Source organism: Trifolium pratense, linkage group LG3, assembly GCF_020283565.1.
Source record: "Trifolium pratense cultivar HEN17-A07 linkage group LG3, ARS_RC_1.1, whole genome shotgun sequence".
Taxonomy (NCBI): Eukaryota; Viridiplantae; Streptophyta; class Magnoliopsida; order Fabales; family Fabaceae; genus Trifolium; species Trifolium pratense.
In genome coordinates, this window is record NC_060061.1 from 22,838,831 (window position 1) to 22,852,494 (window position 13,664).

Here is a 13,664-nt window from a genome sequence, read left to right on the forward strand (position 1 = left end):
AGCGACCCTCTCAGGTACACTTGCCAGTTGCTAAACCAAAAATTTGACAAATTAAAAATTAATATGCATGGGGTTAATTTGTCAAATTAATTCGCAGTATCTTTTTGAGTTCTTTCTTTTATACTTGTTGACAACTGAAGCTTAACTGTCAACACCCAGTTCCTCCTCAGCTTCTTCCACTCAAGCACCTCTCGCCGTCATCGCTTGGAGCCGCTGCCGCTCGCCCCCCCCCACCTCCTTTTTTATCTTTTATTATTTAATTAAAATAAAAAAATTGGAGGGGAGCTAACGCGGTAATAGACCGACGCAGTTTAAATTGTGCTTCAATTTAGACGGGCAGGACCAAAATTGCACAAATTAAAACAAAAAGTTACAATTATCAGCATTTTCTATTTTCTCATTGTCATGATCATCTTCAATAAACCTCTTCCAAAACCAATGTTGCTTCCATACTCTTTCAATCATCTCTTCAATTGGTATGTTCTTCGTCTCGGGCACCAAGAAAAACACAAAGATTGACATCATGAAAACCCAACCAGAGAAGAACAAGAAGATGCCAAACTTGAAATGACATAACATGGATAGAAAAGCTTGTGCAATAACAAAGGTGAAGAGCAAATTGACACAAACAGTGACACTTTGTCCGGCTGAACGGGTCTCCAATGGAAATGTCTCACTTGGAATAAGCCATCCAAGAGGACCTATAGACCAAGCAAAAGCAGAAACATAAATGCAAACCATGATAACTACGAATATTGCATAACCTTTCGAAAGGTTATCCGAATGATCTGTGACCTTGATCCCCAAAATGATAGCTATCACGACTTGAGACAAGAACATTTGTACACCGGCTTCCAACAGCAACATACGGCGTCCAACTTTGTCCACTGAGTAGATAGATACAATTGTGGAGAGCACATTCACAGCACCGGTTATCACAGCGGAATAAAGGGAGGCATCATTCTTGAATCCCAATGTGTTGAATAACACCGGCGCATAAAACATGATCGCGTTGATGCCTGTGAATTGCTGGAATATCTGTTTTTTTATCACAACAAAAATGAATCAGCAATTGGACAAACAATTTTTTTCAATGTGGTAGAGATGAAATCATTACTTTTGAAGCAGTCAATATTAATAAATATTAGAATATACCGGTACATACTTGCAAGGCGACCGAAATGACAAGTTGAGGACGGTTTTTGCGTTTAAGAAGATTTCTAAAGGGGTGTTTAACCTCTTTAGCTATACGACTTGCCTCAACAAGCTCCAAGAACTCTGGTTCAACATTATCGATGCCACGGATCTTTTTGAGTACCGCTTTTCCTTCTTCCGTACGACCACGTTCTATGAGACTGTTGGGAGTGTCCACAACCAAGATGGCACCAAGTGTTAGGAGAAGTGCTGGGATACCAGCCAACCCTAGAGATAGCCTCCAACCCCATCCACCTTTGATTCTACATTTTGGTCACAACATCAAATAATTGTAAGTAATCAACAAGTGTCTCAACTAAAACTACACTATAAAAATTTCATTTGTTTTTTCTCAAAATATATTAGCAATCATTCTACAACAAGAAAAATGCTATAGTAACATTAATTTTTTCACCAAATAAATTTTTTGGTAACTTTCTTCACCAAATAATTGTTAATGACATTTTTTTTAAATATTTTAAATAAAACAATTATTATTTTCAAGGGCTGTAGTCACTGATTAAAAAGGAGACAAATCCACGTTTCTATGAAGTGTTTACTTTAAAATCCAAGTTGACTGTGTAGACTAATGTGTTAGCGGAGAACACATTTCAAATATGTTGGATATTTGTGTGTTGGCCTCATTTTGCTAAAACAAATATACAAGCAAGATGTTGGACCAAATGTTTCAACATGTTTGAGTACAAAAGATGTTGGACCAAATGTTGTAACATGTTTGGGTACGACAGTCAGATTGCCCAAATCTCGCGCATTTATTACACGTATCTGCTATATATGGAAATCCACTTTACAAACGTGTATATCAAGATTTGATCTGATCAAGACGTTATCAGTGAAGATATGTTCTTATCAAGACTTAATGGAATGATTCAACACATTGTTTATTTCCTAAAGAGGATAAACTATTTTAGGAAAGTTTTTATTAAGGTCTGATTTGCTTAGCTGGACGTGACTCAAAGACCAGCTGTGTTCTGAAGCTTATCTTGGAAGATCAGGAGCGTGCTAGCTCTGTCTATATAAAGAAGACTCAAGACCAAGATTTCATTGAACCGAAACCATTGTTTCATCAAAGATGTAGTCTTTAGGGTTTCGTGTCTTTAAGCCACTCTCTAGGAGAGTTGGTGTAAGTGAACCACTCGGGTTGTGAGATGGTCACTATGTCCTCACTCAGAAACCTTTAGGTAATGAGTTGAGTATTGTAATATCTCTGAAGCTTTTAAGCAAGGAGATAATGTTTGTATTTTTAATTGTGATTCTTACTTGTGGATTCTATAACACGAGTTAAGAACTGAGTTTGTTATTGTAAGGTTACTCCTAAGCTTTGAAGTACGGAGTTTACCGTGTGTGATTCACTTGAAGCTTTTAAGCAAAAGTGAAGTGGTGTCTTAGTAAGTTGTCGCTACATTATTCCCAACATTTTATAAACAACACAGGTTGTGTTGAGTGAGTGGAAGTGAGATGGGATCTCATGTCTAGGAGTTCCTAGGCAGAAGTTACATGAGTAGTGTCGAGGTCATAAGGCGTAAACCTAGGATTTGCTGGAGGTCTTAGTGTAAGACGTAAACCGAGGGTTTGCTGGAGGTCTTAGTGACTAGAGCTATTAGTGGATTTCCTTCCTGGATTGGTATCCCCCAGAGTAGGCAGGTTGGCTGAACTGGGTTAACAATTTCCTGTGCGGTTTATTTACTTGTTGATTTTATTATGTTTCGTAAGATGTTCCAACATTAAGTATGACATTCTCTTTAAATTGAATGTTGGAACATCTGATAAAACATTATTTCTCAGTATCCGTTTTAATGTTATATGCCTTGCCGTGTTATTTTTGTCAGACCAGATGTCTCGACATTCTATACAACATCTGGTTCTGCTATACCAGAATTACAATTGGTATCAGAGCAGGCATCCTGTTCTGTTTTCTGGATGAGATCTTAGGGAAGATACTTTCTGGTTATGGGCAAGTAAGGAATACTGAAAATTTGTTTGAACTTGGAGAAGTTCACATTGATTGAATGGTCCCTAGAAGTGGAGGATGGACTATTCATGATAGGGTGTGTATTAGACCTATCTTTTGTTGTTCAGGCGTGTAGATCTTGTGATGAGTTGCTGTATGGTTTGATTTATTTTCAAACGTGAGTTATTGTAGTGTGCCTGAAGTTTGTTGAGGAGTTTTGTGGTTTGAATTCCGCTGCATATATATCTGATGGAAAACTCCTGGTGGTTTTGTTTGTTGAGGATGCACCACTCTGTTCTATGATGTAAGCCCTGGTGTGGTGATGCTCGAGGAGAGTTTTTTTTTAATTAACTTGTTAGAGATGCCAAAGATACTTGGGGGTGATCTTAAGTCCACTCATAAAGGCACTCATGTATGAGTTTGTTGAAAAGGGATCTGAAGGAAGTTATGAGCAATTTATTTTTGCTTCCAAAAGCTAACCTCCATTGGCTTTGATAAAGGATTTCTTGGCGTGTTTCGTTAGAAGGGAACTGATGTCTTACTAGATGTTGGAACATCTGACGGAACATCTGACGATCAGATTCTGCAGAATTTTGTTGGATGACAGTAGGGCATGACAGATGCTTGGGTGCTAAACAAGTGTGTGTTGGTTACATATGTTTGGAACCTTCTCCTGACCTGGAAGAGGAGGCATCTGTGTCTGAGATGGTTTCTACACTAGAAACATGTCTTAGATAAGTTTGTTGGGACACGATCAACATATGGTTGACCTCTTGGGTTAGTTCATGTCTGATCCAAGTAAGTGGTAGTTGAAGTTGTGTGCAGTGTTGATGTGTTTTCTGATGTTTTAACCATGCATGTTATATTCGTGTGATTATATCTAGTTGTATGAATGCATGATTAAGTAAGGAGGATTTATTATTGTTGGGACCAAAGGATTATGGTTCTCTAGTATTTTTGGTGAAGTTAATTCTTTACCTTGTGCATTAAAGATATCTCTTGAATTAAGATTGACGAAGTTTCTACTTCCCTTCAAGATGAGTGTTTGTGTTGAAGTGAAATGAAGTATATGTTGCATCCCTCTCTCCATTTTCTGGTGTACGTTAATCAAGGGAAATCCATCTGATGTGGTTAATACTTCCACTAAGGTCACAAGTGAGTTTGTTGATGAATCTCTCAAAGGATCTGTCTCTGAAAATGATGTTGTGTCGAATGTTGGCACATCTTTGGCACCTAAGACTGATGTTGTGCTAAGTACTGTCACATCTGTGATACCTGATATTGTGTTGGATCAAAATGTTCCAGATACCTGTTAGAGGGAATCACCTCTATAGGTTCAGAAGAATGACATCAAACATCTCAAAGTAAGACAAGAGGTTTGTACATTAGAAGAAGATTTTGAGATGTATAATATGCACGTCCCTGCATTTGTGGATGATTTGATATTGAAGGTTGATCAACTACTGATGGTTGATTCTCTTGTGTCCCTTGCAAGAGTTATGAACTACTATGGTATCTTCAGACCATAGTTCAGGATGAAACCGATGGGATTGAGATTGATGTCAGAATTAATGTTGAAACATCTTCTCCAACATCTGCTTCTTCAGCCAAGGAAGCTGGTTCTACTCAGGGTGGAGTACAAGGTCAAGCAACTGACCTAATCTGGAATGATTTTTTTGTAAGAATAACTGTCATGAGTGGATGTTATCTGTTGGTGCCATATATGTGCAGAAGAATGATGTCAGATCTAATGTCCTACCTTGTGTGAGAAGGTAATCCTATCTGGCAAATGATAAATACTTTAATGGGTGCTAAGTATCTGTATATCCTTTGTTGAAGTTATGCATAAAACTGATATATTTGTCTGAAGAGCTGTGCAATTATGTAGTCTGAACTTTATTGTTCGGAGAGTATATTTCTCTTCATGGTATTCAGGTGTTTTGAAAAACCTGGATGATCTGCATTGATGGTACTCTATTGGGAGCTTCTTGAAGAATGTTTATGCACAATGAGTCATTTTGAATGATGATTTATGAACCAATGTAATTGGGTTCCAAAATCAGAAGCTGATGTCCCAAATGATGTTGTAACATCATATTTACTAATGGTGTTCTGTGGAAGGTGCTTGAGACTTTGCATGGGAGTGCTCAAGTTGTGTGGTCAGAAGACGTGTTTCTGACTATGTGAATCAGAATGTGGAGGTTCTGATCTTATTTTAATAGTATGCTCTAACAATGCATGACTATTTATTCCACTAGTATCAACAACTACTAGTGAATGTAAGGGCAGAAGAATATTGTCAAATACTGAGGTTTGATAATTGTCTTTGATTTTCTTCTGTTGCAAGTCACTCTAGAAAATGGTTGATAATCAGAATCTTAGTCAAGCTTTTAAGCAAACTAAGATGTTTTGGATTTTGTGAGTGACTTTACACCTTGTATGCATGACATCCTGCCTATTCAAAAGGTCATGATACATAGTGTGGTTCTGCTAGGACATTGATCAGATGTGTCCTTGTTAAGTGAAGAGGTCAGAATGCTTGGATGTATTCTCAAGAAGTGAGAATATCTGACTCAGAATCAACTCTACTGAGGGAGTTAGTGTTGCCTTTCAACATGAAAGCATGAAGTCTTTCACATGTTTTCATTTAGTGCTCAAGTTTTCATCTTCAGTTGGAGCCCTGATTATCTATGACAGGTAGGGTCTTGTGTTTATCTGTGGATTGCATTGGTACATATATATTGTCTTGAGTGTTGTACAAGCTTGTGGAGATCTTATGCCTCATATGAGAATATGATGTCAGACAACATGTTGAGACATTATGAAATTATTAACAAGGCATGGCTGATTCTAGTCATGTAAAGATGAATAATTATATCAGTTATCCACATATCTCTCGAGTGGTTAAATGGTTGAGTCTGGGAGAATTTATTTTTCTCTACAGATTGTTTTTTGGAAGGACTTTCCAAGAGTCTTCATTATTGAGAGATGTCACAAATGTGATATTCAGATGTCTTGGTATGTGTCACTAAGTCTAAGTGAAAGGAGAACACTTTGAATCAAGTGGAAGACAGTATGTTTGAAGATGTGTTGATCAATGCAAGTAAAAGAAGACAATGTCTGACTGAATGTTAGAACATTATTCGAGTCATGTTTCCTGTAAGATCAACAAGGAAGTGAAATGGACAGTTTGATCAACCACGTGTCAGAACGGAATGCATAAAAGGTCTGTGAATACTTTGAATCCATCTGAATCTACTTCTATTTTGCTTGGTCAACAAAATGTGCATCATCTAGGAAACCTATTTCTAAATCCATTATTCAGGTTAATCTTATCTCTCAAAAGGTCCTAGAAAAGTCTATCTATGTTTGTTGATGATGTTAATAAACCTACCAAACTTGTTTTGATAATCTCATTGATTCAGTTGTCACCCCTAATGTTGAATTAAATGTTGTTACCTCTGTTAAAGGTTTTTGTCAGTTCAAATGTTGTGGGTAGTGTTGAAACATCTGTGAGATCTGTCTCTGAAATTGTAATTCTAGATAAACCAAGATCTCTTAAAACCATAGGTCAGTCTAGTATGAATGTTGTGGTTGTTGATGACATTTTTTTTGAAATTTTTCATGTGTCATATTTCAAAGTTGTTGATTCTGTCACTTTGTTATCCCCCACTAAAGTTGTGGTTGTGTCCCCCAAAGAAACCTAACCTGAGTCTGATGTCACATCAGATGTTGAAACATCTTGGACCAACCTGTTCGTGGTGTTGAAACTTGTTCTACAATTCCCCAAACTGATGCTAATATGGTTCTGAGAGTCTTAAACCTGATGGTGGTTTGGAGCATTGAAGTTTAGACTGTGGTGAAAGAAACTGATCTTGATGATCTTCCACGTGACCAAGTTATTGCTCAAAGTATGACTGAAAAAAGAACTAGTCATGCTATGATTGTTTGTGTGGATGTGCATTCTGTTGAGAAGTACTATACGTGTTCAGATGTGTTGTGATCAGATGCGATAATGCTCGGATATGTGATACTTAAATGTGATTATGTGACAGTTTCAGATCTGCTTCTGAAACCTCTAGCTTTATGCTCTCATGAGATATGTTATGCTATGATGTCACCCATGTTGTCTACACATCCTGATCTGATTTTTGAGAATTTATTTTTCTCTGATGTGTGAGAATTTATTTTCTTCAGTATATGGGAGTTTATTTCTCCCTTTGTACTTTAAAGGAAAAAGAAGCTATGAGAAGTATTACTAGTTCCTGACATTATTATCTCTGCTGGTGTGTATGTTGCTGATTCCACAAACACAATTGTAGATGGTAATGTTCTTGCTGCTGCATCTCAAACAAAAGATGCTATTGGTTCTGTTGTTGATAAATCAAAACAAACTGTTCCTGAAAAGGATGTTGTGACAGACGTTGACACATCTGTGGACCAACCTAAGGCTGATGTCACTATTGTCCAGAAACCTGTTCAAGAAACTGCTGTGGTGAAAGATGTTGGGACATCTGTTGACCCATCTGACTCATCTGATAAAGAAACAGGGTCTGATGAAGAGAATTCTACTGAGGTCGAAGAAGGGTCTCTCAGTCTAAAGAAAGGCATCAAACTGTGCCACTTAATGAAGAAGTGGTTGAAGAACATGTATGAGGTTATTGTGCTTGCTAGTAAGAAGAGATAGAGTCTGAACAGAAAGGAAGCACCTTCAAGTAACTCTGAGTATAATGTTGAGGAGGATGTACCAGACATCACACCCTCTGCCTCAAAGAAAAAGTCTGGTGGGAAAAAGATCCCTCAGAATGTGCTTGTTGCTCTCTGTGGCAATGTTTCCTTTCATCGTGCTTCCTTTGCACAAAGATGGGATCATGTGTACAAGGGGAGTTTCTGTTAGATGGATGCTGCGTGCCCTGATTGGAAGACCACGTGCTTTAATACCATGCTGGAAGAACCTGTGCTAGAAGCTGTGCTACCATATGTTGCAACATCTTTGCTAACATGTGACGTATTTTGTGATTGCTCATATTCGCTCTGATACCACGCTAGATAAACATGTTGAAACATCTTTGCTAACATGTGCTATGTGTTGTGCTATCATGTGTTGAAACATCTTTGTTGTCAATGCTCTGATACCATACCGGAGGAACCTGTGCTATCTGATGTGCTACTAGATGGTGAAACATCTTGTTCATCATGTTGAAAATTTTGTGCTGATGAAGTGTGATCTGTTTTAGGCTATTTGATGATGACTCCACTGCTAATCTATATCTGATGAGGTATGTATCCCATGGTGTTGTCTTTGTTTGTAGTAGCTCTGTGCACTATGTTCCTGGATATCTCTACTATTGTACTATTTGATTAATGCATGAAGACCCTATTTTGTCTACACTTCTGACTAAAAAGGGAAGTACTTAAGTAGTTGGTAGACATGATATGTTTTGCTGCTAATGTCTGTTGTGCTACCTGATGTTGACACATATGCATGCTAGTGGTTGGATGTGTTCTACTATATGATGTGGTATCTGATGCTTAGACATCTGCTAATCTGAGTGGTGTAGTATTGAATCTGCGTTGCTGTATGCTTATGTGCTGATATGGATGATAAAATTGAGGGGGAGTAAGAATTGTTTTCTGATGATCATTCTGATAAGCATGTGTCAATGTATTTGGAGGGAGTAAAATTAATTTTTGCTCTGATTCTGATTTTGAGGGGAAGTAGCATAATGCAGTAAGTAGTTACTATTCTGTTGTGCAAAGCTCTATTTGTTTGCTCCGGATGATGTCCTGCCATATGTTGGAACATCCTGAATGCATGAGAACTTATTTTTCTCCGCTATGTGATAATTTACTCTTCCCAACTGCTACTTTGTGGTTTGCTTAAGGAGTTGTGATCTGTGATGTGTTTTGTGTGCGGTAGCAGTATGTGATGTATAGTATCTGATGATTATATGATGTGGAGCATAATGTTGAGGACATTTGCCTTTTCTGTTGGTACGTGATGTAATGCTTCTGGTATTTCAAGACTATGGATTGCTAGATACTAATATATGGATCTGTTATGCTCTGATATTCTGCACTATGGATTTTTGTGATGTTCATTACTATTGCTCTTAATGCACGAAGTTTTTGTTTGGCATATTTTGTGGCTAAAAAGGGGGAGTAGTATGTTTGTGTTTGTCTGCTACTTTATAATGTTGTATCTGATGTTGTGACATGCTAGTCTAGCTTGTCTATGAAGAAGTAGTAGTGTGTGCAGTGACATGCATGAATTCAGGGGGAGTAAGAACTAGTTTTTCTGATGGCCTGATGAGATGCATGAGCTGATGTATTCAGGGGGAGCAAAAGTATTTTTTTTCTGATCTGATATTAAGGGAGAGTAATGCAATATCAAGTTCTCTACCTATGTGTGCTTAATGTATGGACGTTATGATGCGCTACAAAATGTTGAAACATCTTGATGCTGATGTGGGAATTTATTTTTCCCAAGTGTGCTTGTGAGAGTTTATTTCTCTCTACTGAAGGATGAAGCTAAGTTGGTTATGATTCTGCTGCTGTGTATGCCTCTGATGATTTATGGTAAAGTTTATTTCTTTACCCTGTGCGTTATTTTTATTTGAGGAATTATTTTGGAAGTAACATAGAAGATGTTCTACCTTCCTTCATATTTGTGTGCTCGCGTTGACTTGAAGGATTGTATGGTTTTTAAATCTCTCTATGCTAATTAATGGGCTGAAGTTGTTTTAGCCAAAAATTGCCAAAGGGGGAGATTGTTGGATATTTGTGTGTTGGCCTCATTTTGCTAAAACAAATATACAAGCAAGATGTTGGACCAAATGTTTCAACATGTTTGAGTACAAAAGATGTTGGACCAAATGTTGTAACATGTTTGGGTACGACAGTCAGATTGCCCAAATCTCGCGCATTTATTACACGTATCTGCTATATATGGAAATCCACTTTACAAACGTGTATATCAAGATTTGATCTGATCAAGACGTTATCAGTGAAGATATGTTCTTATCAAGACTTAATGGAATGATTCAACACATTGTTTATTTCCTAAAGAGGATAAACTATTTTAGGAAAGTTTTTATTAAGGTCTGATTTGCTTAGCTGGACGTGACTCAAAGACCAGCTGTGTTCTGAAGCTTATCTTGGAAGATCAGGAGCGTGCTAGCTCTGTCTATATAAAGAAGACTCAAGACCAAGATTTCATTGAACCGAAACCATTGTTTCATCAAAGATGTAGTCTTTAGGGTTTCGTGTCTTTAAGCCACTCTCTAGGAGAGTTGGTGTAAGTGAACCACTCGGGTTGTGAGATGGTCACTATGTCCTCACTCAGAAACCTTTAGGTAATGAGTTGAGTATTGTAATATCTCTGAAGCTTTTAAGCAAGGAGATAATGTTTGTATTTTTAATTGTGATTCTTACTTGTGGATTCTATAACACGAGTTAAGAACTGAGTTTGTTATTGTAAGGTTACTCCTAAGCTTTGAAGTACGGAGTTTACCGTGTGTGATTCACTTGAAGCTTTTAAGCAAAAGTGAAGTGGTGTCTTAGTAAGTTGTCGCTACATTATTCCCAACATTTTATAAACAACACAGGTTGTGTTGAGTGAGTGGAAGTGAGATGGGATCTCATGTCTAGGAGTTCCTAGGCAGAAGTTACATGAGTAGTGTCGAGGTCATAAGGCGTAAACCTAGGATTTGCTGGAGGTCTTAGTGTAAGACGTAAACCGAGGGTTTGCTGGAGGTCTTAGTGACTAGAGCTATTAGTGGATTTCCTTCCTGGATTGGTATCCCCCAGAGTAGGCAGGTTGGCTGAACTGGGTTAACAATTTCCTGTGCGGTTTATTTACTTGTTGATTTTATTATGTTTCGTAAGATGTTCCAACATTAAGTATGACATTCTCTTTAAATTGAATGTTGGAACATCTGATAAAACATTATTTCTCAGTATCCGTTTTAATGTTATATGCCTTGCCGTGTTATTTTTGTCAGACCAGATGTCTCGACATTCTATACAACATCTGGTTCTGCTATACCAGAATTACAAAATAAACAAGCATGTGCTAGACTTTTAAATTATTAGTAATTTATTAGTTTATATGATTATAAAAGTCATAGAAAGGACCAAAATTTTCTTGTACATACTAGTATTACCATTAATTCAATTTGCTAACTACTACTATTAAGATTACCACTCTTTTGATTATGACTTGTGATTTAATTTTCATCAATCATCTTAATTGTTTTTTCATATAACAACCAAAATTGTAGAAGAGAAAAAAAAGTATGCAACACCATCCAAGAAAAATACTTACTTGTTGGTTCCATAGTTGACAAGGTTAGCAAACAAAATGCCAATAGTGACATTAAGTTGGAAAAGTATATTCAATGCTCCACGTATTCTTGAAGGAGCAATTTCGGAAAGAAACACTGGCACGGCCTATAATCAAATTAAATCAAAAAACTATTTAGTTACATGTTGAACAAATTAAAAATTAATTTTTTTGAAGAAGCAAATTAAAAATTAATTAAAACTTTTAAATGAGATGAATTCTTTGATATGGATTTAAAGGGATAAAAGTGAATTCAAAGAAATTGAATTCTAATTTTTTTTTTTTTTTATATAGATGAGGACTCTATTAAAGAATGAAGACCCATCAAAAGTATTGAAATATCCAACCTTTGGAATCTCACCACACAATCTATTGTAACTCACATTCAAGAATGTTACATTTTCCATTCCCATAGGAAAATTACCATAGATCTTATTATGACTCACATCCAATGTTGTTATTGTTATAGACAACTCAATTTTTCCAAAATCAAACTCAAAATTGTTTCCCGAAATGTCTATTACCAATGTCTTTTTATTGGAACCAAAAAGCATAGAAGCATCACCTTCTAACTTATTATAAGCCAATTCAACTAGGTAAATATCTAAATTCGCCAATGAAATTGGGAGTTTCCCCGAGAGATTATTGTAAGAGAGATCTAAAGCAGCTACGCCGCTATTATTGAAGTAACCATACGAACGAGGGATTGAACCTGTTAACTTGTTGTTGTTAAATAGAATTCCGGAAAGACTAGGTAATTTATATAGTAAAGGTGGTAATTCTCCGAAGAGGTTATTATGTGAAAGATCCAAATTAACAAGGCTTTTAGATTGGGACGTGAATTTTGGTATTGGGCCGGTAACGCCGGTTTCACTAATTGTGAGATATATAAGTCTAGTGAGTTTGGTTATGGATTCTGGAATTATGCCGGTGAGATTTGGTAAATCGTAGATAAAAAGAGACCGTAAATAAGATATGTTACCAATCGAAGGAGGGAATCGAGAAGTAAGTGTTACATTCGAGATACTTAGATCAGTGACATGATCATTTGTTAAGGATGAACAAGAAACACCAAACCACTTGAAGTTGCAACAATCAGTGTGTGGTTCCCATGAGGATAGAAAGGTTGGATTGTTGAGTTCTTTTTTGATTTGGAGAAGAATTTTTTTATCTTCTGGATGGCATTTTGAGAGAGAAGATGTTGCTTGAGATAGCAATATGAATATAAGAAACAAGTTACTAAAAGTGTTCATTGTTTTGGGTTTTTGTTGGTAAGTTTTGGATTGTGATATGAGAATTGGATGGGATTTCTTTGGTTTATATAGAGCTAAGATTCGGATATATAATATATTCTAGTAATTGATGGCTAGTGGCTTGCAAGTTGCCATGCCATCATGGGATGCCTAAAAAAAGTAGTAGTAGTCAAAACAAGTCAGCTAGCTCATTGGTATACAACTTTACTAGGTATTCAACCCGTGCGTTGCACGGGTTTGATTAGAATATTTTTTTAAAAAAATTATGTTTTATAATAAGTTGTATTAAAAATAATATTTTTTTTTAGATGTGTTGTTGAATTATTCTTTAATTATAAAAGTGACTTTTAAAATATTTTTAATCTTTTTTTCTCGTCAAGTGAATCTATAATATATATATAGGTAGATAAAAATTACTTTTAAGATAGACAATGTGTTATTTAGGTGTATATAAAAAACAATAAAAGTGCAGAGATTAGTGTATTATATTAAAAAATTGTTTTATTAATCTTCTTTTTTATGGGTTTGATTTATATATCTTCAAATTAGTGTAATTTTTGTTTTAATATATTTTTTGTTTTTATGAAAAAAATAGTGGATTATTTTATTATATTATCTACATCTATCATTCTCTGTATCTCTCAATTCTTTCTATCTTTATCCTAATTATACTCCAATATCCTTATTATTATTTTATATGAAAAAATTGTAAATACTTGTCTCGACCTTTATAAAAATGAGATGACATGTTAATTAATCGTAAATTTTTTTAAAGTAATAATTATTTTATACTTCAAAGAGGTTTTTTCTATTAGACTAAATATTCAAAGAGCTTTTGAAACAACTTTGTCATGTATGTGCAGTGTTAAGTAGTATTTTATAGGGTTATTAAATATATTTT

At 35.9% G+C, this 13,664-nt stretch overlaps 1 protein-coding gene across 2 annotated transcripts; it reads right to left on the bottom strand.

The window, feature by feature from the left end:
* Window positions 1-77: 77 nt before the first annotated feature.
* LOC123917111 (sugar transport protein 13-like) lies at window positions 78-12,816 on the bottom strand. Of its 2 annotated transcripts, none has more exons than XM_045968740.1 (4): window positions 11,858-12,816; window positions 11,493-11,617; window positions 1,166-1,457; window positions 78-1,038 (listed from the first exon to the last, which is right to left on the bottom strand). In XM_045968740.1, exons 1-4 carry the CDS (start codon window positions 12,761-12,763, stop codon window positions 358-360), a joined length of 2,004 nt encoding a protein of 667 aa, XP_045824696.1. In that variant the 5' UTR covers window positions 12,764-12,816; the 3' UTR covers window positions 78-357. The 2 variants fall into 2 exon arrangements, with proteins under 2 accessions (XP_045824696.1, XP_045824697.1); XM_045968741.1 differs by having other exon boundaries at window positions 1,156-1,457.
* Window positions 12,817-13,664: the final 848 nt, after the last annotated feature.

Excerpts from the sequence above, each read along its gene's own strand:
- LOC123917111 (XM_045968740.1), bottom strand. The coding sequence starts at position 12,763 with ATGAACACTTTTAGTAACTTGTTTCTTATATTCATATTGCTATCTCAA. Across the intron at positions 11,618-11,857 it reads TGTGTGGTGAGATTCCAAAG|GCCGTGCCAGTGTTTCTTTC; the intron begins GTTGGATATTTC and ends ATTTGATTATAG. Across the intron at positions 1,039-1,165 it reads TCATTTCGGTCGCCTTGCAA|ATATTCCAGCAATTCACAGG; the intron begins GTATGTACCGGT and ends ATAAAAAAACAG.